This window comes from Rhipicephalus sanguineus, chromosome 8, assembly GCF_013339695.2.
Source record: "Rhipicephalus sanguineus isolate Rsan-2018 chromosome 8, BIME_Rsan_1.4, whole genome shotgun sequence".
NCBI lineage: Eukaryota > Metazoa > Arthropoda > Arachnida > Ixodida > Ixodidae > Rhipicephalus > Rhipicephalus sanguineus.
This window is the reverse complement of record NC_051183.1, coordinates 168,091,385-168,119,085: the sequence shown is the minus strand read 5'-3', so window position 1 is coordinate 168,119,085 and position 27,701 is coordinate 168,091,385. Positions and strand designations below refer to the sequence as shown.

Here is a 27,701-nt window from a genome sequence, read left to right as displayed (position 1 = left end):
ATCCAATTTCTGCTGAACAGCGTCGGTGACGACCCCTTGGTCAAATAAAGAGGAAGGTAACTTAATAACGTTTGCTGTCGGGCTAGTTGGTGCATAGCTTAACCTCATTTGATGGCGCAAATGTTAAGACAGGAACATAGAAGACACGTAAGACACGGACAAGTGCGCTTGTCCGTGTCTTACGTGTCTTCTATGTTCCTGTCTTAACATTTGCGCCATCAAATGAAAAAAGGAGGAAGGGTTGCTTCCCTGTTGGCAAAACGAACGCTGACCTTGGACCTGAGAAAGCTCTCCAGAGTAGCTCCGCAGCATGACGCCTGAAGCCTCGACGGCCACTCCTGGGAAGGTCCTTTCGAAAAGTTTGCCAGCCATGACTGACACACTGGCCCCCGTGTCTAGTTCCATGGAAATGGGGCGCCCGCAAACTTCGATGGTCAGCACGTACGGCGGCACAGACGACAGCACAAGGCCTGTGTGCCACATATCGAAAATCGGCGGGTCCTCGGACACGACGCTGATCCTGGCCACAGAGGAACCCGAGCCTGCTGCTGCACGTCCCCCCCCCCCGCCACTTGCGACGCCTACCCTGACCGCAGGCTGGTGTGGAACCTGGGCTTGATCCGGGCTGCTGCTGTGGTCCGCTGTTCGGTTTCCCCGTTTGGCATACTCGTGCAAGGTGCCCAGTTTTTCCCACGTGAAGCACTGCGAATGTACGAACTGGCACTGTGAGGGGGAATGGGCGTCACCGCAGCGATGGTAGATACCGCCCCTTGCCACCATCTTGTTGACCGCTGCTTCCGTTGACACCGCACGTGCAATCTTGCCGGTATCCTTTGTTGCCGCGTCCATCGCCAGCGCTGCTTTCACCACGTTGTCCAGTGAGGGGTCGGGAAATTCCAAAAGACTTGTCTGCATGGCGGGGTTGTTTATACCGCAGACGAAACGGTCCCGGAGCAGCGAGTACAGCTAGTCCCCGAAAGCGCAGGTACTCGCCAAACCTCGTAGCGCAATGACGAATTGCCCGAGGCTCTTCCCTTCCCGGCGGCTCCGGTTGTTGAAGCAGAACCACTCCATTAGCATGGACGACGCCGGACTGAAGTGCGAGCGCAGTGTAGTGAGCAGCTCGCTGAGAGTCTTGGTATGTGGTGTAGCCGGCTTTAGGAGGTTGAGCAGGAGACTGAAGACTTGGGTTCCTCAACTTGCCAGGAAAATGTCCCGCTGTTTCTCCTCGGGCGTGTCGATTGCGCGGAAAAACATGCGAACTTGCTCCTCGTAGAGGGGCCAGGCAGACCCGTCTCCTCGAACGGCTTGAGCCTTCCATACAGCGGCATGGCGGCAGATGCGGGGGGCGTTGTTTCGCCGCTCTCAATGGCGTGGGACGACTCGTTGACTATGTCACGATCTGCCTCCGGACCGTGGACAAGGGGGGGCTGAGGCACCCACGCTCTAGCAAGGACGACCCAAACGCATGGCGGGGTAAACAGGTACTGACTGCCGAGCCGCACTCGTCAGTATTTATTATCCACACGCGACCAAGGTTTCCTGCCGAACCTGGCTAGGTAACGGAACTAAGCTAGGCAGGGCGCCACACGTTCGTTACAACTGTAGATTGTGTTCCTTAATTCCTCATGCACATACATACCGTATAAATATGGGCATCAGTATGATTGCTAATGTGTACAAAGTTTACTGGCAATAATTCGTTCGTGATGTCACTGCGGCCCTGAGAAACAGTAAAATAATGCATACACCAGTTTTCTTCTGTTGCGTCTACCCCCTCCTTATGATTCACCTCAGTGATTCCACTCCTGCGCCAACTGCGCCAAAGTGCGCCAGATTGTATTTACTGCGCCATGGTGATAATATCGACGAAAATTGCGCCAAACTGCGCCAAAGTCTCGGGTTTGGGGGCGTCTATCACCGGCAATCGCACGGCCGGCGCGTCATGTGCAGCTTGATCTTGGGGCTGCCAAAGTCGCAACCATGGACCTAGAATTATTCCGCTGAATAAATAGCGCTCGCGCGTGCGTCCCGAATAAGCCACGATGCCATGCACGGTGCCGACGCCGCTTCTGTTCTGCAAGTCGGCTCGACAGCAAAACGCGCTCTCCGCAGAGGCTCGTGACGTCTAGGCCTCTCGGTAGCGAGAAAGTGCGACGGCGTTTCATCGGCGGACATCGTCTGTTCTAGAAACGCTGCTGATAGCTCGTTTCAAGCGTCGCACGACACGTAAGAAAAGCAATGTCCAGTAATAACTACATGTGTGCTGCTAAAATGTCTGTCACTTCTGTTTCCGGACATCGCGGAATGAAATCTGGGATCGCTAGCAGTATATATATGGAACAATATCGAATTCTCCTTGCTTCGCGTTTATGGGAGAGCACGCGAACGGTGGAAATGCGTTCACACTTTTCCTCAGATATACTTTATCCATGGATCTTCATTCGGAACAGCTTTTTCACGTCCGAGTTTGTAATCACTCTGCGGTAAATACCCCCTAAAAGGCCCTGCCCTTTCGAGCTCACGTGCTAGGGTTCCAATTTGAATTTTCTGCTTGCTATTTAAAAATGTCATCTCATTAATAAAAGCATATATCCTGGTCGGAGCAGCGGCAAATACGCAGCTGTCAGTAGCGGGCCCGTCGCTGACGGCCCACAGTGAAGTGGCTACTCCATGTTATACGTTCGCCCCTCGCTTTCGGTGGTCAATAGCTGACGGGTAAAATAAACTCAGTTTCGCTTAAGGGCGAAGCAATGAATGCGATACCAACAAATTGTATTGTTAAACGAAGTAAGGCTAGTAGCTAACTCTTTTGGATTCGATCTCGCGTAACTCAACAAAACACTGGTTTAAGAAAATATTACCGCTCCAAGAACCGAAGCGTTTTCTTGCTCTGAGTTCTCTAAACACGAAGTAAGCGTTGAGAGCACAGCAAGTTTACGAGCCGTCTCCTGATGCCTCGAGACGGCGCGCGCGCAAGCGACTGCGCCCTTCGAACAGTGCGGTCCCCTCGCCCCCCCCCCCCCCCGCTCCCCTGGCGTCCTTTCATGCTCCTTACGAAAGACGGGCGGGGCGTTTCCTCTCTGTTTGATGAGCAATCGACGGCAGGCCCACACGCAGGAAGATGTTGTCTCATGCGCTGTCCGTGCGACGGAGACACGGCCGGCTAGTTTAATCTCTGCTTCAGCCGCGTTCGTCGCCAGCGCTCGCGAGCTTTTACCCGCGGCTAGAATGCGCATGGTGATGTCATTAATTTGGTCTTTATACAGAAAATTACGGCAATGGCGACGGCAAAAATCCGCGGAGAGTGTCCATATAATTGTTATCACAATAAACATTTTAAAAAAGTTGAGGAGCCAATTCACCCTGTGAAGTGGATGATAAGCGAAGCTGTTTCGCGCATGGCAAGGAGGTGACATGGTGGAGGACAGTTTGGTATGTTAGGCCAGGTTGTTAACGTTCAATACGCAATATTAATGCGAAAGCATCAGATGCTTTATCAAACACTAAAATTGACCGTCGGCGGCGTCAATCGATTCATGTAAAAAATAATTATGTGATGGCGTCATCATCACGTGATAGATCGTCAAAACTTGTGACGTCATCATGGCGTCATATATCGTGATGTCACGTGATGACGCCATCATGACATCGTCGCTTTACACTGCTTCCATAATCGGTGCGCCGATCATGGAGCTAGCGCAAAACCAGGTGAGGTGCAGATTGTTTGCAGAGAAGGACGGTGAGGATCAACCCGTCGATCGAGAAGAAGAAGAACCTGGCTTTCGCCTTGGAGTTTACTTAGGGGAATGCATTGGGGACAGTGTGGCTCTTTGGCATTGAGGCACTGCTGTACGTCACGGCGTTTGTCTACACTGTCTGCTGATAACCACATAGATGTATTTAGAGTGTTATTTCATAAAGTGCAATTTTATTGATCTGGTATTCTGTGTATTTGCTAGTGTCGAAAATAATCGCCGAAGAGGTTAATTCAGAACACTCAACTGCATGAGCCCTTATTTTTTCATTAGCGAATGAAATATGGAGTTCTCCTGAGATGATTTTTTCCATGAGATTTGCAATGAATCGAAATATTTCTAGCCTTCATAAGAGCCCCATAGTAATATTCCAGTGCTTGAATGTTATTGCAATATGCTTCTGTGGTGCACTCCAGGATGTAAAATTCGCTGCTCCAGAGTGCTCCCAGATGCAAAATTATCTGCTCCAAAGTGCTCCAAGATGAAAATTTTGCTGCTCCAAAGTGCTCCAAAACGGAAATTTTGCTGCTCCGAAAATTGCTCCAAATCAGAAGTCCTCGGTAGCATCACTGATTCACCTGCATTTCATGGTCGCGATGTTGGCAGGCGTACGTGCATGCTGAGAGCCCAGGTTTTCTTTCATATTTAGACTAGATGGGGCGCGCACACAGACAGCGACACAAGAAGGAAACCACGCAAACAACACAAGCGCCTACTCGCAACTATAGTTTATTGGAAAGAAAAGCGCATACATATATATCACTCATGTCACATGACTTGGCTATTAACCCATATATGCCCAGAGTCCTACATATAGGACGCTTCTTTGATGCACTCTAACATCGCTATTTCTTTAGCTGATGACTAGTGCCACGTACAGCACATCAAGCAGGTCTCATTAAGGCCTGCTTGATGACGTGGCGCTAGTCATCAGCTAAAGAAATAGAGATGTTAGAGTGCATCAAAGAAGCGTCCTATGTGTAGGACACTGGGCATATATGGGTTAAAACAGCAAAAAAAAAAAAAGAGAGGGAGATAAAGAAAAAACCAAAAATATACACGTGTGGCCAGACACATCTGCTTCATATGAGACCCTCAGTGTGCTGACGAAAGTTCATTGTCAGTTAATGTTACGGAGGGCGCACTCACGCATTTTCCCCCACATCTCCTAATGTGAAACGCCTCTGTCAGCTCTCTGGTGGTCTGATCTGGGCGCTTAGATAAAATAAGGGCATCACAAAAAATTGAGGTGCAACCGAACGAGCTGCAGTGTTTGGGCATGTGTGAACTGTCTTCTTTATCCAACGATCTTCTGTGTTCTTGCAGCCTGGTATTAACACATCTTCCCGTTTGTCCTACGTAAATGCAACCACAGGACAATGGTACCAAATACACAACACCTGTTTCACATTTTACATATGACTGCCGATGATTCACTCCACATCCTCATCATTTTTGGCCTGTTTTATTTTGCGCTAGTTTCCTATCTATTCAGCCACACAAGTTCTTTAACTTGTTAGGTGCCGAAAATACTACCCCGACGTCATACCTATTGGCCACGTTTTTTAAGCCGTGGGACAGCCTGTGTATGTAGGCGATGACGGAGGTCTTTTTAACCGGTTTTTTAATTTTATCATTTTCTTGTTCTTCGGGTTTTATTGCTTTTAGTAGCTTCTGCGCAACCTTGCGTAGGACGGGCTGAGAGAAGCCGGCTCTGCTCAATCTTTCTAGTTGATTAGAGAAACTTTCTGCTGTTTTATCGGGGCACGATTTCTTGATTGCTGAACCCAAAGAAGACATAGCCATTCCCATCTTGACGATTTTTGAGTGTGTTCAATTGAAGTTTAGTAAGGGCTTTTTTGAGCATGGCATGTATGCCCAGCATACGTGGTTCGCTTCACGATACATTCTTAAATCTAAAAACTGGATTTTGTCATCTTTCGGAAGTTCAACTGTGAATTTCAGTCCGCATCCAAATTGGTTAAACACATTCCAAACTTCTTTCACACTATTATCAAGGGAATTTGGACTGACGAACACTAAAAAATCATCCACATAGCGAACAATTTTTGTGGCTATTCCACCTAAGCTATGTGCCACTTTACTGTCAAACCTTGCGAAAAAAATATTACTCAGGATTGGGGCAACTCTGAACCTATGCAGACTCCTGTTTTTTGAAGATAGAACTATCCATTCCATTCGACAAAAGTTGACTTTAAATAAAACGATAGGATTTCTAAAAAGGTGCCAACTGACACTCCACATTTGCTCGTGAACTTTTGCTCATTGTTGTCTTCCGTGATACATAGCTTAAAACTCTTCATAAGATCATCAAACGGCATTGAATAATACAAGTCCCGTATATCCACACTGAAAAAGTTGCAGTTTCTGGGTTTCGACATTTTAAGAAAACTAACAAGTTCTTCAGAATTTGATATGTTGGATGGGTCACAGATAGACAGTACCTGTAGATGAGCTTGCAGAAAGGTAGGCACTTCTCACTGCCAGGTGCCTCGTTCAGTCACAATTGCACGAAAGGGAATGTCTTCTTTGTGGGTTTTTGCCACAAAGAAAATATCCAAGTGAAGGTGTTGTGTATTTGGTACCATTGTCCTGTGGCCACATTTACGTAGGACAAACGGGAAGATGTGTTAATACCAGGCTGCAAGAACACAGAAGATGGTTGGATAAAGAAGACAGTTGACACATTCCCAAACATTGCAGCTCGTGCGGTTGTACTGCAACTTTTTCTGATGCCATTATTTTATCTAAGCGCCCAGATCAGACCACCAGAGAACTGACAGAGGCGTAGCAGATGTGGGGGAAAATGCGTGAGTGCGCCCTCCGTAACATTAACTGACAATGAATTTTCGTCAGCACACTGAGGGTCTCATATGAAGCAGATGTGTCTGGCCACACGTGTATATTTTTGGTTTTTTCTTTCCCTCTTTTGCTGTTTTAATAGCCAAGTCATGTGACATGAGTGATATATATGTATGCGCTTTTCGTTCCAATAAACTATAGTTGCGAGTAGGCGTGCTTTTGCAGGATTTCTTTTTTTAAGTGTGTGTCGGCGCTTAATTCGAAGGTTGTGGGTTCAGTTCCCACTGATGGCAGATTGCTATTTGATCCACTTTCATTCTTTTCCATTGATGTCATAATTACTGCACTAGAGTTGAAAACTATAACTAGTGTCCATATATGCCTTCGTTGTGTGTTGGCTCGATTAGGTTGTGTCAAACAAATGAACGAGCCCCTCGATCCATTCCCCTTTGTTGGCCACTGTAGCATTAGTTACTGTGACCTACGTGAAATGTTTGGATGGCCCCTGTAAGGTTGACAGTTCTCCCTTTAGCTGAGCCATTCACTGTTTCCGTGCAGCACACTGTGATGCGGTCTGGAAGGTGGTCTTCTCCACAGACCCCAACGTCTTCCTCTCCTGCAGCAAGGCAAGTGTCGCATTCTCTCTCAGTGGGGCTCAATCAAAAGCCTTCTTTGTTTTTCTCTCACTATTTCACATTGTTTCTTGTTATTGTCACATTTTAGTGACTGTAGAGAATGAAATACTATTTTTGATTAACGAAGCAAACATTTAATTCGGTGTTTGGACGAGTCACTGTTGTCATTTTTAAATAATTTCGACGTACTTAATCAGACATGAAACTTGAGCAAAATGACGATACATTTCATCCCTATGGATCGAAGCGTTTCTCCAAGTACCAAGAGTCATTTAGTGTCGTAATCAAAACTTTAAGGACGTGTTAGTGCATGCAAAAGTAAACCCTTATTCTGATGCTCACATAACAGCTTGTTCTTGTCCAAGATGTAAGGCCTTCGAACACCATAGTTAAAATCACCATGAGGGATTACGTCCATCATATGAAACCTACTTTTGCCTGCACTAGTTCAGACAAAATCTACACGATCGAGTGTTCGTGCTGTCACAAATGATACTACATTGCCGAAACGGAACAGCCCCCTTCTACCCTGGCTTTGTATTTTTCTTTTCTTGCAATATCGTTCCATCTAAACACTCCTCACATGGCACGTTACACCTAAGCGTGCAACCATACTTTTAAATAGGGCCTGCAGGTGGGTCCTTTAACTTTTCCATGCCCCAATATCATCCTGAATTCTGAGAACAAACCAAAAATTCTTTATGCCTTTGAAGCTTTCACGAAAGAAAGTGTAAAGAATATTTTAGGTGTTTAGTTATACAGGACTACTTGTACTTGCACAAGTGAAGCTTAGCACCATAAAGCAAGAGATTGGTAGATAGTGTTATGAATAAAATGTGAACTGTCTTGGACTTGAATGCATTTCACAGAGTGCGCACAGGTCCTTGAAATCCTTGAAAACCCTTGAAATTGAAAATTTCGTTTTCAAGGCCTTGAATGTCCTGGAATTTCGTTCGGGTCCTTGAAAACCCTTGAATATTGGGGATTTTCTCAGGGTCGGATTGCATGACTTGCAATTCATGGCAGTTGAGCGTGGTGCCGGGCAAACTTCATTGCTTATCGTGTTCCACGACACCGCGATTGCCAAGTCCAAGTCAGACACGGTCAAACCGCCTGTATTAGATTGGCGAGATTGAGGCATGCGCGCACTTGCAGCGGCATTTTTTTTTATCTGGCTTGGTTTGGTTTCGGTTGGCCAGAAGCCATAAGTTGATGACCACAGTGAGGCTACAGCATCTTGAGCTCTCCGGAAAAAAAGAAAAGTTCCACGAATGCGCTTGTTGCAGTAGACTTCACTAGTGTTTGAAATGTTTTCTTTTGGCTTCAGTTTCAGTGGTATCCCTCAGCAACCCGCTAAAAAAAATACAGCACACTCTCACTAGCCTCGGCCACCTCAGCAGCATCTGTTGGCCACATTGTGCGCTGTGTAGCTTGTCAGTGCTTGCTCGTGCTCCGGTGGTGTTTTGTTTTACACGTGCCGGTTGCGGCGCGCATTGAATTTCGCATGATCGTGCATGCAGGTGGCATAATTTGGAGTCATGCCTGGGAAATGCAACTTCCAGAGCACTTGGCCCAACAACGATGATTATAAGCATTGGATTGCGCCAGATACATCTGACCTCCACCGTGCAAAATGCACATTGTGCAAGAAGACCTTCGACATCGCTTCTATGGGCGAATCTGCTTTCAAGAGCCACGCAAAAAGTACAAAGCACTGTGGAATTATGAAAATGGCAGCTGGAAACTCGATGCAGACCTACCTGACAGCAAGCACGAGTGAGCGGCCCACTAGGTCGGCTCCATCCCAAGCGACCGATCTAAGCAGCGCCTGCAAGTCGCACGAGGTGGTTAACGATGCGGAAATTCTGTGGACAGTGAAAGTGATTACCTCCCACTATACTCGTACAGATCGTCGGCACAAACCGGCGACTTGTTCAAGCGGATGTTTCCTGACAGCGAGGTGGCCAAATCATTTTCTGGCGGCGAGAAAAAATTTGCGTATGTTGTGTGCTATGGACTTAGGCCATTTTTCTTGCCGTGCTTGCAAGAAGAGGTACAGAATTACATCATGCTTTTTGACGAGTCAGTGAACGACTTCTGGCAAGAAAAGCAAATGGACGGGCATGTGCAGTATTGGGACTTCTCACACAAGGTGGTGACTAGGTACTGCACCTCCGCTTTGATGGGACACTCCACGGCAGACGATATGCAGGAGATACTTCTGAAGGCTTTGGAGCCTTTTCCACTTGGCAAAATTCTTCAGGTCTTTACGGACGGGCCGAATGTGAACCTAAACTTTTTCAGGAACATGGAAGCTCATTTTCAGGAAAACCATCAGGTCCAATGTGTCGACTTGGGGACGTGTGGCCTCCATACTGTCCATAATGCCTACAAAGCAGGCGTTGCAGCCTCTAAGTGGGGCATCGACATTCTGCTGTTAAGCATAAGTGCACTCTTCCATGACTCGCCTGCACGAAGGGACGATTTTTCAACCATGACTAACCAGAACCAATTTCCTCTGCCGTTTGTGTCCCATCGATGGGTGGAAAACACAATTGTGATTGAGAGAGCTTTGCTTCTTTGGAATGATATGAAGAAATATGTGGAATCTGCAAGAAGCAAGCAAGTGAGCTTACCGAAGTGGGCATCCTTTGAAAATGTGAATAGCTTTTGTCGTGACTCCTTGACACTGGCAAAACTGAACTTTGCCCTCTGTGTCACATCGATTATTCAGCCATTCTTGAAAGACTTTCAGTGCGACAAACCCATGATCTTCTTTCTTGGGAGAGACCTTGAAAGTACAGTAAACCCTCGTTAACTCGAACTCGCATATCTCGAAATCTCGTTTAAGTCGAAACTTTTTTTCGCCGTGCATTAACCTCCCATGGGTGCTATGTATTTACCCCCTCTTATCTCGAAACATTTTCCGGAGGGAACAGCGGATATCTCGAAATCTTGACCGGGAGGGCAGAAGGCAAAGTCCGCTCCCAACAGGAAACGAGGGCTCCGTGCGAACGCTTAGCTCTTACTATACATGCCGAACGCGGTCGTGAAGGGTGAATTTGAAATTCCCACGGACGCAACCGTTTCCATCTGCCTTGTCAAGCAACTGTGGGAGTGATCACGTGTGCGCACCCGCGCACGACTTATGCGCGGTGGGCGGCGTGTGCAGCGTGCGCCCGTCAGTAGGCAACCTAACTCTTGCATGTGCGAGCTGGTATTCTTTGTTTTCTCTGCGATCTACGCACGACGCATCTTGAGTTTAGTTTTGCTGAGTAGTGAGTGGTCTGTGCAACGGACACTTCTGAATATCGACCAAGGTGTCCCGCCCAAAGCAGTGCAAATCTCTTGACATTGGAGAGAAAAGTTGCGCTAGTCAAGGAAGTCGAAAAAGCAGGTCGAAGCAAGTCGTACATCGCCAAAGAATTCGGAATCCTTTTGTCAACCCTCTCGACAGTGCTTAAGAACAAACAAAAGGTTTCGGAAGGCTTCGAGCAAAGCTTCTCAAGCAAGCGGAAGTGCATTCAAGCGTCCAAATTCCCGGACGTCGAAGCAGCACTGACCGCTAACTGTTTCGCACATGCAGGGTTTTCTCGTGCCCTGGAATCGATCAAAGAAGACATTGGCACAGAATTCAACGGCTGTGATGAGCTGTGCAATGAAGTGCGCAAGGCAACTGGCTGTGTGAGCGATACTGAAGACGGCGAGATTGCCTTTGAGGAGTATGCACTCTACGAGGCGAACCTCCCCGTTACCGGAATGCTGTCAGACGCCGATATCGTTGAGATGGCAGTGAACGACGCAGATGACCGTGCAGAATAGGAAGAGCCTCGAGAAGTGCCTACGACGACAGAAACATGCAACAGGCTGCGCTTGCTCCGCAACAAGGTTGAATGCAGCAGTCGCAACCAATGGCTCATGCGATGTGTTGAGCAACTGGAGAACCCCTTTCTCGAACGCGAACGCGAAACAGGCGAGCATCACGCAGTTTTTTGGTCCTCGGTAATAAATTTTTTTCCCTCCGAATTCTTGTGCCTTTACTACGGTAGCTGTCTCATGCAATGGAGCTTTTCCCGGCAGCACTGGCTTTTCTTTTACAGTGACCTGGGCAAACATTTTTGGTGTTTTGCTTAACTCGAAATACCGCTTATCTCGAAATTTTCCCCGGATTTGACGGCTTCGAGTTAACGAGGGATTACTGTATTGTGCGGAAGCTCCTTTCAAAATTCATGAAAGCCTCAGTGTTGTCGTCATAGGGAGGAGTTGGGTGTCTGCTGAGGGTGGAGGTTGATAATTCCATTAACCACACTCCACTTGAAAAAGTGGATATTGGTCCCAAGTGTGAACAAGCATTGAAGGATTCAAAAGCTAGTGCAAAGGATGCATTTCAATTCAGAATGGAGTGCAAACAATTTTTGGCAGCTATGACCAAGAAAATACTGGAACCAAGTCCCCTGAAGTCATCTTTGCTTAGAAACCTGTCCTCTCTAGACCCACGGCTCATGTGCTCAAAGCCGGATCAGTGCCTGGGGGGCCTAGGGAAGGTGCTAGACACCTTGACCATGGCAGGAAGACTGAGCGACAGCCGGCGGGAATGTGTACTTGCAGAGTACACCGAAATGCTGGAAGAGCTCAAGCATGAGCTTCGCCTCTTTGAGAGGAGCGTTTGCAGGCTGGATGAGTTCTTTCGCGAACCCTTGAGCTTCCATCCCTCCTACAAAGAGCTATGGAAAACAGTCAAGCTCCTTGTTAGCCATGGACAAGCAAGTGTTTGCGGGGGTTTAGTGTCAACTGCCAAATCTCCGTAGAGAACTTGAAGGGCTTGTCGTATATTTCACAGCGTGTCATATTTGTAGTAATTAGAATATAAATGTGAAGAAAGTAAAGTGGACGAAAAGATAACTTGCCGCCGGCAGGGACCGAACCTGTGACCTTCGAATAACGCGTCCGATGCTCTACCACTGAGCTACGGCGGCGGTCATCTCCCCGTCCACTTTATAGGGTATATATGTGGATTAAACTTAGGAGTGTTAGTCAGCACCGATCGTAACCATGGCGGCGAGTGTGGAACACTCTTTTTTTCTGCCTTTTTGGCGTCACGTAGCACGTGATCTATTTACGAGCAGGCAGCTCACCAATAATCCCTCGCACACCACCTGAAGGCATCAAGTCTGCCAGAACGAGACCCTCGCTATGAATGAAGGAATGACGATTACTTTTAAGGGCTTGTTTTTCTTTGTTAGACACAATATTAATGAGAACTAACAGACAGCAATGCCAAGGAAAGTATAGGGGGTGTTATTTGTAGTAATTAGAATATAAATCTGAAGAAAGTAAAGTGGATGAAAAGATAACTTGCCCCTGGCAGGGACCGAACCTGCAACCTTCGAATAACACATCCGATGCTCTACCACTGAGCTACGGCGGCGGTCATCTCCCCGTCCACTTTATAGGGCATATAGGTGGATTAAACTTATTTATTTTTAAGGGCTTCTTTTTCTTTGTTAGACACAATAATAATGAGAACTAATGAGAAGGTCGCAGGTTCGGTCCCTGCCGGCGGCAAGTTATCTTTTCGTCCACTTTACTTTCTTCACATTTATATTCTAATTACTACAAATAACACCCCCTATACTTTCCTGGCATTGCTGTCTGTTAGTTCTCATTAATATTGTGTCTAACAAAGAAAAACGAGCCCTTAAAAGTAATCTTTCCTTCATTCATAGCGAGGGTCTCATCCTGGCAGACTTGCTGCCTTCAGGTAGTGTGCGAGAGATTATTCGTCAGCTGCCTGCTCGTAAATAGATCACGTGCTACATGATGCCAAAAAGGCAGAAAAAAGAGTGTTCCACACTCGCCGCCATGGTTGCGATCGGTGTTGACTAACACTCCTAAGTTAAATCCACATATATAACCTATAAAGTGGACAGGGAGATGACTGCCGCTGTAGCTCAGTGGTAGAGCATCGGACGCGTTACTCGTAGGTCGCAGGTTTGGTCCCTGCCGGCGGCATGTTATCTTTTCATCCACTTTACTTTCTTCACATTTATATTCTAATTTCTACAAAAAACACTCCCTATACTTTCCTTGGCATTGCTGTCTGTTCTCATTAATATTGTGTCTAACAAAGAAAAACGAGCCCTTAAAAGTAATTTTCATTTCTTCATTCACAGCGTGTCATATGTGACTTAGTGGAGAAAGTAGGTGGCGTTTTAAACGTCACCATAACAAAAGAGCTGAGATTGGCTCTGTCCGCAGTGAGGCAGCACTATGGTGGACACTTGGAATCATAAAAGAAAAAGAGCCAAGAAAATGCTAATCAAACAAAAAGACGCCTAATTATGGAGGAACTTGAATGTATGCAGCTGAAGAGGAAGAAACTGGAAGCAGTTGTTGCTGATTTGATAACCTCTGCTGATGGCTTTGCCGAAAAGGCAGAAGTGACCGGGGACATCAGACATGTAGTGAAATCCAACGGCCTGCGAAAGACTGCAAAAGTTAAGACCGATGAACTTGACAGCATTAAGACACAAATAGAAAAAAACTGAAAGGCCTGCCCTGAGCCTCAGAGCTTCTAATGTAGTGAAACTGTAATAAGTGAAGTGAACATCATTTGTGTTGTGCAATAAAAGTTACCGTTAACTACAATCGTGCTCCTTAAATTTTTTGGAAGGTTCTTGAAAAGTCCTTGAATTTTTCTCTTGGAAACCTGTACGAACCCTGATTTCAGCGTTGTTCGAAAGTAGGGGAATTGCCCGAGGGGCTCATTGTTCTGTATTATATAAGCCACAAGAACAAACACTGGCGACACAGCAGTCGCGGTGATGTAACGTCGCGGCAAGGACTCGCTTTCTCTGCGGCCGAGGATCGCCTTTTTCTGCGCCCGCCGCGTACCCGCTCTTTCACGATACGGTGGTGATTACTGCTCATTCTTGCGATGCAAGTCACCCAAGATATAAGGTGGAAGCTTACACTACTAGCGAAAGCTAAGCAAGCTGTAGAAAGTTTGGATAATACTATAGCTTAGAATGGGCAAATTCCCGTCCGAACGGAAGATGCACTGTGAAAATGGTGATGCAGGACAGGAAGACATTCGTTGTGCTCACTGCATACTCCATACATCGGTGCTAAAAAAATTACGCTAGTGGTTCTAACTTCATTGCAACTTGACGTAGACTCCAGAGGTAGAACATGCGTCCCGAAGAATTACAAATGAAATTCGCATCGAAATTTTACTATTCGAAGTGTTCGAACTTCCGCAACATAAATATAACGGTTCATAATAACGGAAAATAAATATAAGGACGATAAATCGGCATACAGCATGCTTGGTATTGAGTTTTGGAGCGCCGACGTGCAAAACTGCTAGCCGCTTCCACCGGTGCTCCGAGCGGTCGCTGCACGACGAGCTTGCCGGGGGAGTCCACTGCCAATGCGTAAAATGCCCATCCCGGTTCTGAGGAGCCAGTCGGCAATGCGATTCATTGCTTGCGACGAAACACATTGCGGCTTTTTTGCTTTCGCTTGTCCGCTAGCGCGATGTTCTTGCCTGCGAAGTTCCGATTCGTCTCGTACATCGGTGCCATGAGCGGAATTAGGCCTAGCCACAACTCCGAGCAGTAAGTTCGGTCGCGATGTGTGTAGTGATGCAGAACTATCGATGGTACTATCGATACTATCGATAGCCGAGTCACTATCGAACTATCGACGGTAAACAATACTATCGATAGTGTTATCGATAGTAAAAAATTCTATGGTACTATCGATAGTATAAAATCAACATCACAAACTCATTGCAGAATAAACTTGGTTCCCCGCACGCGTGGTACATAGTGGAGCCGGAGGAGCAGGCTGAAGTTTACATGCTTGTGTTCTTCACCTGGAGTGCTTCGCTGACACATGGTCATAAGGTTAATTAAGCTGTTCAGCTGTAGCGGGAAGGAAGCCGTTGAAAACGGTGTGGCTTTAAATTTATATTGCATTTTATGATTTCAAAAAAAAAAAGCTAAATATCATGAACAAAGTTTGTTAATTGCAAGGTTCAACTGGCTGCTTTTGGATGTGAATTTCTTGATTTATTGATGGACATTGTCTGCTATTTTCACTGCGGAAATAATTTATATCTTTCGCCAAGAATTGCTCATAAATTAGGCAAAGCTTATAGTAGGCTATCGCAAATATTTTGGCAATATGGCCGGCCTGCAACAGCATCATTATTCACACCACTAGTATATCATTGTCACGTGGTTGTGACAGTGAAGAATGCTGCAACAAGACTGGGAAATACAGAGCTGTTTATTTGGGCGATCTTGTGCCCAGGAAATCAAAACTCAAAATAGAAGCGGTGCAGGCTACGCACTGATAGCGGCAAGAACAGTCGTCGGCCATCGAGCAATATGATCATCGGTGGAACGCGTCATCTTTATGCAGCCATCGAATCTTCCACCGTTATTGCTGGTGCTCGTGTAAGCTCTCGAATAAACTAGACTATCCGCGTTCGGCGTGTAATCTTAATAGAATGATCTCAAACAATCGTGAAGCTTCGCTAACATTACGGCTCGGTCTGCGCCAAACGTTCCTAATAGTGTTTGTGGGTGAAACCCGAATACATCAAAACAAATCAATACACACGCATGGCAGTAATGTCGCTAGTGTGGCGAAGCCTTGGTACTGTTTAATGGGTTGCGCTCTCCAGAGGCTTCTAGTGGGTCGTTCTCTTCCGAACGCCGCTCGGAGTCCGTGATTTTGCCGTGACTGTCGCCACTGCGTATTGCCGCTGAGTGCCGTCCAATAAACACCTTAACAAATTGGTGGAGAGTACTACCGATTGCACTATCGATAGTTTGTCGACAGTAGTACTATCGATAGTTTCTCAGCACTATTGATAGTTTAAAAAAAAGGCTATCGATACTATCGATAGTCAATTTACCGATAGTTCTGCATCACTAGATGTGTGTGGCCGCGGTGCCCGATGTTTCAAAGTATGTCATGCTTGATCTCGAGTACGAAGAGTCGTCCCGCAGTGGTCTTCGTCACGAGGTGCGAAATGCTGATAAGCAGAACAGTCGGTCTGAGACGCACGTCTTCGATGGTTGCGATGATCGCGGCTCAGTATCGTAATCTCATGCTTGGGCTTCCGCTTGCAGCTGCCAAAGTAAGCGTTATATTATAAATTATATTCTAAATGATCGTCGATCTGTGAACACAGAACGACTGCGAACGCGTCACTAAGTAGCGCGATTTTAGACAGCTGTGACCTCGCGACGTGCAAGCAGCAGACGATGCTCTCCCGGAGCGAGGATCAGACCATTGGCGAGGCGTGCTGGAGCAACATGGCGGACGCAGTCAATCGAAGGCCTCGAAACGAACTTCAAACATCTTTTTCTACTTTGATCTTTTTTTACGCTTTTTTCTGAATGGAGGACCTAGCTGAAGCGGGAAATTTGAAGACGGAGAAATGCTCTTTCCGACAAGCCCAAGATGGCGGCGCCCGGTTGCTCCTGCGGAGCTATAATTTTTTTAACGCAGTTTTTTTATTTTGAGATTTCCACAGTAATTTTTGCCACCTTGACAAGCACAACAAATTTTTTACCGCAGTTGTATGTAGTTTTCAGTCACGATATTTTGGAATCAGGAAAAGGGCTACAGAAACTGAAAATGCGATTTTCGAAAATCGATCTTTTTTTTTATTCATGATACGAAAGCCGCGTCCCTCCTTAAGAATAAATCTGTTCTTTGACCATGTTTGTGACTTGTAATTGTTCCTGTCTTGTAAGCACATACTTAGGGATTCTCTGCAACTTTTTTCTGGAATTTCACTTCGAAGTATTTGAAAAATATTCGAGAAATATTTGAAAATTATTCTATTCGATTCGCACTCAATCTTTATTATTCGAATTCGCTTCACAACCAAAATTTTGCCATTCGCACAGCTCTAATTTCTTCTGAACTCTCGTCTGGGATTATGTGGCCACATTCCCCGATTTGTATGAACTGCTGATCCGATCAACTGCCGGGTCACAAGCGGTAATGTTAAATTCTCGTGGGAGCAGTGTTGATAGCAACCATCAGCAAAACAAACGTCTGAAAGTCGAAATGAGTGTTCTGAACTGTTTAGATAGCGTTCGCAATGACATGGCCCACGTATTAAATGTCCTTAGCCTCACTGAGTCAATGAATAGTCTGGCACATCATGTCCGCATAAAGGTTGATGATGCTCAGGGGTAAATCAAATGCAAGGAAAATTAATTTACGAACTGTCTATCTACACTAGTACTTATACAAGTGTAACAGCACTGTTGCTGCGATGCTATATCACACAATCTGACAGCAACAAGAAGTTTCCGCAATTAACCTGAACTTGTTTTTGTAGTGAAATGAAGCCCCGAAATTATTGCGAGGAAAACGTGAAAGTAAACAACATGATGACTCAGTGAGTGCACAAGAAAAACACAACTGTGGCGTTATTCTCAGGCGAGCGCTTTCGAGATATTTTGCGAAACTCAATACTGCATGGTTTTTGTAATCGTGCGTGGGGCTTGGCACACCGGCAAAAACGCTGTCTGCAGACCATGGATGCGTCCGGTGCAAGTAACACTCGTGGAGGCGAAGCCATTATATGTTTTAAAGGAATCGCCCGTGAACAACACAACCTAATAATGTCAATAAGGTGTCTTGCGTACCAAGACCACGACATGATTGTGAGGCACGTTGCAGATTAATTTTGACTGCCTCAAATTCTTTAACGTGTGCCTGTGTCTAAGCAGAGGGATGTTGCTTTTCACAACCATCGGAATGCGGCTGCTGTGGTCGGGAATCAGACCCATCCCCGAGTTTAGCAGCGTGACAGAAGGAACATTATCCATGCTGTTTTCGTCATTCTCCTGAAGCTTGAGACAGGCAAAAAGCAAGTGCAAACAGCGGAACAGTGTACGAAGCAAGCGCATGATATGCCGGTGGGTCACGGCGGGCGTCAAAGCATACGTGCCATGACGTCACCAGGCCACGTGGCACCTCCCCAACTTCTCGACGCTTATAGTACAACCTTTGTCCATAAAGTTCCGAGAATGAGTCCTTTAAAAAAAATGCGTTTAACATTCAAATCATTTGTGCGGTACCCCTTCAAAATAGTCTTCCTTGCAGTCTATACACAGCTTCCAATGCTTCTTGAGGTCTTGGAAACAGTTAGAAAACACTTCTTTTGGCAGGGCTACTAGCTCCTTTGTCATGGCGTCTTGAATGGCCTCCACGCTCCCCATCCAGCAACGTTTTAGGGCTCTAGAGAAGCAGGAAAAAATTGCATGGGGAGAGGTCAGGTGAGTATGGCAGATGGGGAAGTAGAGTAATGCTGTGCTTGGCAAGAAATTTTGTCACGCTGAGAGCAGTGTGCGGCCTTTTGTTATCGTGGAGAAGTCTGGCATTCATCTTTTGTTTCCCCAAGTTTTCACACAAAATTTGTTGGCATGTTGTCTTACTAATGTCGAGAGCATCTTGCTCTCGACATTAGTAAGACAACATGCAGTCTTGCAATGGTGCAGTCTTGCTGTACGATCTCCCTGATCTGAGCCACGTTGTTTTCATTTCGTGAGGTTGCAGGGCGCCCCTGCCTGGCGTCGTCTTCCACCGACGTTCTCCTGGAAACGAACCTCTTGTGCCACTCAAAAACTTGCGCCCGCGATAATGTCTCATTGCCGTAAGCGTCACGAAGGAGCTCATATGTCTCTGTGGCTGTCTTGCCAAGCTTCACACAGAATTTTATGTTTACCCGCTGCTCGAAGTGGATGTTCATCTCTCCAAATTCAATCTCAGTAGAATGTGCAGACTAGTGACAACATATTTTGTAGCGTTAGCTACACTTGCCTAGCCGGCGCTGATTTCGCGTGGTACCTCATGAGTCGTGCTGCGCATGCACGAGGATCAGTGCGGAGCCGGCATCTCACGCGCTCTCCGCCACCGCCGCGCGCGGCTCGCCGCTACTGGTGGTGGAGACCGGGAGGAGTGGTGTCGTAGCCGTAGCCGGGCAGACAGACTGCTGCTCTGCGCATTCGAGAGGGGTGACATCGTAGCCATGGTGCGCGCAGCTATTCGCCTTCGCTGTGCAGTCGCCGTCTGACAATGCGCTGGTGCTGCTTGATAGCACCTCTGACTGGCGTTTGCAGGTGGGTAACTCCATGGAGAAGGAGAGCGCAAATGCTGCTCAGCGGCGCAGAAGAGCTGAGAAGCTTGTCATCGGATCCCGAAGTAGTTGCCTGACAATTAGCGGTTCAGCGTACGAAGAATGAAGAAGCAACCTGACGTTGAGCAAAAATAAATATGCATGTGCCACATAATATGTATACCGTGCGTACGTGTGTCATTGGAGCAGCAGTAAGCACGACAATCAAGCTAATCCTAGACAATCTGGAAAGCTCAGAATAATCAGCTGAACCTTTGCTAATGCTACGTATATCCTGGCATAGCCGAGCTAAGCCACTGCAAATTTTTTCTACATGTACTGCCATCTAGCGGCTGCCACAACAATTAACATAAATAGCTCAGATTAGCCCGAAAAGATAGTGCTACACATAGGCACCAAGATTTGTTTTGGGGAATCGTTTCTGGAGAAAAAAATAAATCAGTCTTGAAACTTTATGGACAAAGGTTGTACGTTACTAATCAAACCGTCAGACAATCAAGCCAAATAAAATATAGGGGAAATTTTTTGTAGTTTCCTAAAATGTCATGATTATCACTTAAATTGAAAGAAATTAAAGTGGACAAAAAATCACCCTTTTCGTCGTTGGTATCCGAACCCACAAGCTTCGAATTATGCATCCGATGCTCTACCATTTGAGCTACAACAGAGGCGCCCCCTCGTCCACTTGTTTGTAGGGTATTTATGTGCGCTTAACACCTGGGAGTGTTAGCCAGTGCCACCATATAGCCCAGGCAAGTGACGTGCTGTATGTGATATGTTGCAAGCAAGAGACTGACCTTGGTGTCCCATCATCTCTGCTTTCAGGACAGGAAGGTGAAGTCTTGGGACATGAGGCTGAGTAAGCCGGCCACTGTACTAGGTGAGATTCAGTGCACTTCCATTTAAAGGGCCCTACAGACCTTGTTAAGTTCATTATACAGTGCAGACCACTTATAACGTAACCGCATATAGTGCAGGACCGGTTATAATGCGGTCTTTTTCGACTCCCGTTTACCCTCCCATAGAACCGCATGTATACGCATACCGCTTATTGTGCAGTCCCCCAAGATGAAATACCGTTTATAATGCGGTTGCGGGAAAATATTTCTGACAAACGCGGTAGCGAGTGCGGTTCTCAAAGGAGGCACGCCGCTGGGGAGGGAGCGACGAGGTCATTACGAAGGGCGAGGGTACGCACAGTGAACGAACGAGGGGCGGAGGGAGGAAAAAGACCGCGGCAGCGCTGTGCAGGCTCGCCGAGTGGGGAAGGATGGTGGTTGCCTAGGCGACGGAGTAGCCTTTGCACTGGCGGCGGCAAGGCTCCGCGGCCGCTTGCCAGCAGCGCGTTCCGCGTGGAACGTACGATCGCGTCGTCATCAAGTGCGCTTTAAAGTTTCCTGTCGGGAAAAGCGTCGTCGTTATCACACTTGCTACAGATATCGCGTTTGCTACCTCGTCCGCAAATTGAAAAGTTTTGCGGCTTCATGACGCGAGCTTTCGCCTTTTCTGCCAGTGCGGGGACTTAAACGAGCTTGGCGGGCTTTTGTCGCCGTTGATCTCCCGGCCGCGAACACAAACTTCGTATCACGCGCGCTGTTCTTGGGTTAGTGCTTGAGTGCGATCTTTTCGACGTCCGACCTTCATGTTGTCTTGGACAAACTTCCCGCGACAACATGCTGAACCGCAGGCTAGGCCTAATCAGCGTTGGTTGCTTTTCGGTAGCGGTCGCGGGCGATAAAAGTTGCGGTTTGGTGCGCAATCAACGAAGCTTTTTGTGATGGCTGCACTTGAAGGGAAGGGAATCATATCGTTAATGAAAACGAGGGCATGGTTGGCACAAGCAACTCTCGAATGGTGGTTCCGGATTCGATTGCAATGTCTTGGACATCGCGTGCGCGCCCGTGAAATCGAACGATCGGTACCGCGCTCAGCACGTGAAATTTCGGTCGCGATTCGACATGGTTTCTGTGTAATGCGCATACCTCGAGGTGGCCTGAAACGTAGTCGGCGAATTTCCGTGATGGCACTTTATTTTGTTTGCTTTTTTCCCCGCGTGTTCATTTCGTTGGCAGTGCGGGTCTTTGGCGGCTAATTTTTGAACATTCGGAGATTTAAGTGGTTGTAAGCGCCCCAAATTGCATATGTCGATTATCGGACACGCGAGGCTACATGCTCAACACGTTTTGCGCAAGTGCAGCCTTTGAAGAAGGTTGTTTTGGTTATAGTGCGGTACCGCTTATAGTGCGGATATTCGCGACTCCGGCGACTTATGTTATAAGCGGCCTATACTGTAGAATGACCTTACTATATTAGGCGTTCTTGAAGTCTTTAGCCACAGAAATTTGTTGAATTCTGTCAAGTATGAGCTGAGAGCTTTCACTCTCGGTTTGGTGTGGGGAAGTACAATGCAGAAAATTTGTTAGTAAACTGTTACTAATGCAGAAAAATATGCTTAGAGCAATTGCTGATGCGCCTTACAGAACAAAGTGAGGTATTGGGCTGGTTGGTTTTTCATGATTATAAAAACTGCGCTACAGTTACTGCGAAATACGAAGTTAGGAGGGAGACACAAAATGAAGTGGACACTACAAGCGCAAACTAGTATCAACTGAATTTTATTGAAAAAACCTTGAAGGTAAGAAGACATCAAGGAAAGGGAAAGAACGGTTTACGGAGAGGGTGGGGGGGCGGCAATCTTGCTGAACTGTCTTCGTGTGCTCCACGTGGGGTGATTGCGATGAGGTGATGGGGTGATTACGATTGCGAGAAGTGTAGAAGGCTCAAAGTTCTTTTCCGAGTGCGCTGATTCAATTGCTATCTCTGGTTTCTGATGAATTCGATATCCGAGGCGGTTAGTAGAATGAAGCTTGTACTGACGCATGCGCTTTCCTGGTCCGATATGTGGAAGGCTTCCCAAATTTCACGTGTTGTCTTATTCTTTGATTTGACCAAAACTGTCGTTTTTTCTAACATTGGGCGGCACCCACACTCTCTGCAGTGCATGGAAAGGTTGCCTGTAATCGCCGTCTGTTGGCAAGCATAGTGATGCTCTTTGAGCCGTTCATTGAGGCATCTTCCTGATTGCCCAATGTATGCCTTGCCACATGTTAGTGGGATAGCATATACGATTCCTACTTCACATTCAACGTATCTATTAGCATGGCGTGTTCGGCATTCTTCTTTCTTCGCTTTGGGGTCGTTTACTTTTTTTGGCACATTCCTTTTAACTTGACTGGAGCTGAGAATACGACATTCAGCTCGTGCCTGGCTCCTATCCTCTTCAATTTGTGGGATGCGCTTTAATTTGTGGGAAGTTTCCTGTCACCTACAGGAATTTGACCGACAGCAGACACCTGTACTCCACAGACTCACACAAGAAAGTGGAAGCTTACTTTGAAGCTGCTCCTTTTTCCAAGTGTATATTAAATATTTTGTACTGTACCTTTTTATTCTTTATTCTTTCGTAAATATTGTGCCTCTAAAGTTACATAATATCACTGTCCTCGACTCCATAACAATGTATAACAAAACCACTCCTTATTGTAGATTATGCTTACAAAACCAGTCCATCTATCATTTTGTAAACACGTACTATGATGTTTGTTTTGTTTATTTGTTTGTTCTTAGTTTTCTTTTTTTTCCTTTGTTTTGTGCATGTCAAACTGCAATGCAAATACTTTGCAAACGCATGCGGGAACGCATAGCATGTGTCATTTTTTTTTTCAGTTTCGTAGCAGTGCACAGAGCTAACATGCCTTTTTCCTTTGTAAATGTGACCTTGTATGCATATTTCGATACTACCCCCTTCCCCCCTCATGTAATGCCCAACCCAGGGTCCTTAAGGGATAATAAATGATGATGAATGTATGGGACCCCTATCGGCTTTTTATCTTGCTTGGTGGGTTCTTTGCTTTTCTTTCGTTTCATCTCTTTTAGCATATTTTCCCCCACTGATACCAGCACGCTGTCTGGGAAGCCGCTTTCTTGTAGGCGCTGTATCTGCAGGTTAAAGCTTTCCTTGCATCTGTGTGCGCAGGATCTTCTGACTGATTGTGTCATGCTTGCGTTAGCGATGGCCCTCTTTACTAGTTTTGTGTGTGCAGAATCGAAGCGAAGCATGCCCTTTTCCCCTCTCGTTCGGTACATGTAGCACATGTGGCTCCTTTCTTGTTTTTTGTTGAGGTCCAAGTATTGCAGAGCGTTTTCAGTGGGGACTTCGTGCAGAATCGCAGACCCTCGTGCGCCTCCTCAAGCATCTTGACTATTGTTGTCACGCTGATTCTGTCTAGTGGCTGGTCTAGGCATTCGAGGAAGTCGTCGGCGTTGTTGGGTAACAGGTGTCTCAGCTTGCGACTGCTTCTGCGCAGAGCTGATAGACGGAGCGATCAAGGTGACAGTGAGTTAAGGCAAATTTATATACATATATACAGAGGCTTTACATATTCGGCGCTGGGGCCGTAGCGTCTTGGGCTCGCACAGCGGTGCGACGACGACCCGGGATTTCTTCGTTCGCTGTCTCTCTCTCTCCGCGCAGCTTGGTTCTTTTATAGCCCTGGGCGATCGCTTGCATCAGCCAGGAGCTCGAAGCCTCCAATCAGGAACTGCCGTTGGTCGCTGGCTCGAACCTGATCCGCGGATGAGAGGGCTTGCCGCACGTTACGGGAGAGATTTCCTTCGGTTGCGTCAGACGCAGCGCCGGAGTTGCCGGGGATTGCGTAAGGCTCCCACCTCGTTGCATCAGCTGGTGTTGACGCTGGTTGCGTCAGACGAATCGCCGGAGTTACCGGGGATTGCGTAATACTCCCGCCTCGTTGCATCAGCGGGTGTTGACGCTGGTTGCGTCACATTTTACCAGCTTGAATGCCTTGTCGAAGCAATGAAGTTTGGGTTGGGAGCCCTGGCATAACAGCACCCCCGCCGCCAGACAATGCGCCGGAAAGATGAGCTGCTTCCACGTGGCTCGGATGCCGGGCGCGCTCGTTCGCCAGGTCCATCCAGGTTCACCTCCAGGGCCATGGGGACATTAGGCTCCACGCTTCGCTCCGTGAACAGATCCCAGTCGCCAGGCTGGATCCCGGCTCCAGTGGCTTGTCGCAACGATGTGTCGACTTGCTTTGCTCGTCTCTTCTTACGATCTTTGGTAGCAGCACTTGTTGATCGTTCTGCAACTTGTCAAGAACGGTCCGACAACACACGACACAAGCAAGTGCCCTCGGTCACCCGACAGAACACCAGACCTAAATAGAATAATATATTCCTAACTACGGTTCTGTCGAAATTTTGTTCCCTCTATATCAAGAGGCACATGTGGGACACAAAACTCTTAAAAGCAGAACTCAAACTTTTACACGTGTAACAAACGCAATGAAACAGAATTCAAAATAATGTTGGCCCCTTGAGATCACTCAGGACGGAAGCGCTCAGCTGAGGCCGCAATGAGGACAAAATTTTGCCCCAATTTGCCAACGAAAAACTGAAAGGATAGCCGAAGACGGCACTGCTTAGAACGCGCTACTCAGTGCGTCTGCGTTCGCGTTGAGCTTTCCTTTCTTGTAAGGAACGTTCAAGTTGTGCTGTTGGAGTATCATGCTCCACCTTAATAACCGGCCGCTTTTGGACGACATGTTATTCAACCAGGTTAGAGGACAGTGGTCCGTTTCGACAACAAACTTGGAACCGGAGACATAACAGGCCAGCTTTTGAACGGCCCACACGAGGCAGGCACATTCCTTTTCAGAGGTACTATATGCCTCTTCCCTGCAACTCAGTTTTCAGCTTAAATACAAAACTGGTCTTTCGTGACCAGTGTCATCTTCCTGGCACAATATAGCTCCCATTCCGCGATCACTCGCGTCGCACTGAATGATAAAGCCCTTGGAAAAGTCGGGTGCCATGAGAACAGGCTTTTCGCTTAAGGCTTGTTTAAGCTTGCAAAACGCGTTCTCTTTCTCTGAGTCCCATGTCACTTTAACTGGCTCCGACTTTCGAAGTGCGTCAGTTAGAGGGCTGGCAATGGTAGAGTAGTTTTGCACATAATGCTGATAGTATCCCGCTAGCCCTAAGAAAGCCCTTATCTCAGACTTGGTGGTTGGTCGTGGATAGTTCACGACGGCGGCTACCTTGATCTCTGAAGGTAGACGCCGGCCACGCCCCACAACGTGTCCCAGGTAAGACACCTCGCCGCATCCTAGGTGACATTTAGCAGGTTTCGCTGTAAGACCCGCTTCTTTCAACTTGTTCAGCACGACTCGTAAATGTTCGACATGTTCGTCCCAGCTGTTCGAGAAGACGGCAACATCGTCGAGATATGGCAGTGCGAACTCGGACAGGCCATTAAGAATGCGGTCCATTAGACCGAAAAGCAATAAGGCGCATTTTTCAGTCCAAAGCTCAGCATAAGTGGACGATACGTTCCGAATGGAGAAACGAACGCGGCGTAGCGGCTAGCACGCTCGGTAAGAGGGACCTGCCAATAACCTCGCACGCGGTCTAGCGTGGAAATGTAGTTTGACTTTGACACTGTTTCCACCCTTTCCTCTAGATTTGGTATCGGATAGGTCTGGTCTCGAGTTATGGCGTTAAGGCGCCGATAAGCGATGCATGGCCTAGGATCGTTTCCTGGCACTTGAACCAATATTAGAGGAGATGTATAGTCACTCTCACCCGGTATTATGACTCCCAACTCAAGCATTCTATCGATTTCCTCTTTCATGATCTGCTTCTGCACAGGGGAACATCGATATGGCTTACTACGGATTGGTTCCTCACATGTTAGCTCGATGTCGTGCTTAATAACCGTTGTTTTTCCGGGACGGCTGGAAAACACGTCTTTAAACTCAGAAACAACCCTTCTCAAGTCTTCCTTCTGGACTTGACTTAACCTTGGCTCCAGGTTCAACTGTTCCAACATCACCTCTGAACCCCTTTCGCTGACATCACTAGATGTCAGAATTTCTGCTCCTTCCTCCTCTGAAGCATTCAACAGCAGATTTACGACCGCCTGACGTTGAACGTACGGTTTCATCAAGTTGCTGTGATAAATTTTGTTAGACCGCTTTCCTAATTTCACTTCGTAGTTGGTATCGGAAAGCTTCGATATTACTTTAGCGGGCCCCTCCCAATGAACCTCAAGCTTGTTCTTCTCGGAAGCCCGCAGCAACATTACCTGACTTCCCACTTCGAAGGTACGTTTTTTTGCTGATTTGTCGTAGTATTCTTTCGACAATACTTGCGCTGCCTTCATGTGGCTCTCCACAAAATCTTTTGTTTTTCCGAGCCTCTGAAGGAGGTCGAGAACATAAGCAACTACTCTCGGGTCCTCATCATATCCCTCCCAGGATTCGCGCAGCATTCGCAAAGATGTTCTTAAGCTCCGGCCATATACAAGTGCTGCGGGACTAAAGCCAGTGCTCTCATGAGGAGCAGACCTCAAAGCAAACACAGCGGGAGGAATACATGCTTCCCAGTCGCATTTGTGCTCATAACAAACAGCTCTCAGTATACGTTTCAGAACTGAATGCATACGCTCTACCGGATTAGATTGTGGCTGATGGATTGAACTGTGCACCACCTTGATTCCACATTTATCCAAAAAGGTAGAGGTAAGGCAACTGGTGAAGACGCTGCCATTGTCGCATTGAATTTCAGAAGGAAATCCGACACGCGCGAATATCGAGAGCAGAGCGTCCACGACGTGAGGAGAATTGAGCTCCCTAAGAGGTACCGCTTCTGGAAATTTTGTTGCTACACAGAGGGCAGTCAGGATGTATCGACAACCTTGCCTTGACTCCGGCAATGGCCCAACAATGTCGATAACTAGGCGCCGAAAAGGTTCTGTTATAACTGGCACAAGCTTCATGGGAGCCTTCCACTTGTCTGTGGATTTCCCCACCCTCTGACAAGTGTCGCAAGAGCGCACAAAGTCTTCGGTATCTTTGCAGCATTTCGGCCAGTAAAACTCAAGGGAAATCCTAGCCTTGGTCTTCTTCAAACCGAGACGCGCTGCCCACGCGTTTTCGTGCGCAAGTTCCAACAGCTGGCGACGATACTTTTGCGGTATCAAGAGTTGCTCATACCTGCGACCTTGTACATCTGTGTAGCTACGATACAATAGCCCAGATTTCTCATAAAAATTTTTCTTTACTCCCAATTTTACGCTTTCCATTAGCGCTTTTATCGACATGTCTTCACCCTGCTCTCGAATGAGCGTCGCTCGATCAACCCTCGACAGCTCACACCAACTTTCAGCTACAGGCTTGAGCGTATTGCCCGCCTCGCCCAACGGCGCCACTTCGGTTTCTCCGCCGGCGG

General features: G+C 47.0%; 1 protein-coding gene across 2 annotated transcripts in view; it reads left to right on the top strand.

Moving 5' to 3' along the window:
• Positions 1–27,701, top strand: part of LOC119402467 (methylosome protein 50) — a 191,424-nt gene that overhangs the window by 89,086 nt on the left and 74,637 nt on the right. For both annotated transcript variants that reach the window (XM_049418656.1, XM_037669624.2), the window contains exons 5-6: positions 7,140–7,207; positions 20,217–20,271. In XM_049418656.1, coding sequence (XP_049274613.1) covers positions 7,140–7,207; positions 20,217–20,271 — 123 coding nt within the window. The remainder of the gene's footprint in view (positions 1–7,139; positions 7,208–20,216; positions 20,272–27,701) is intronic.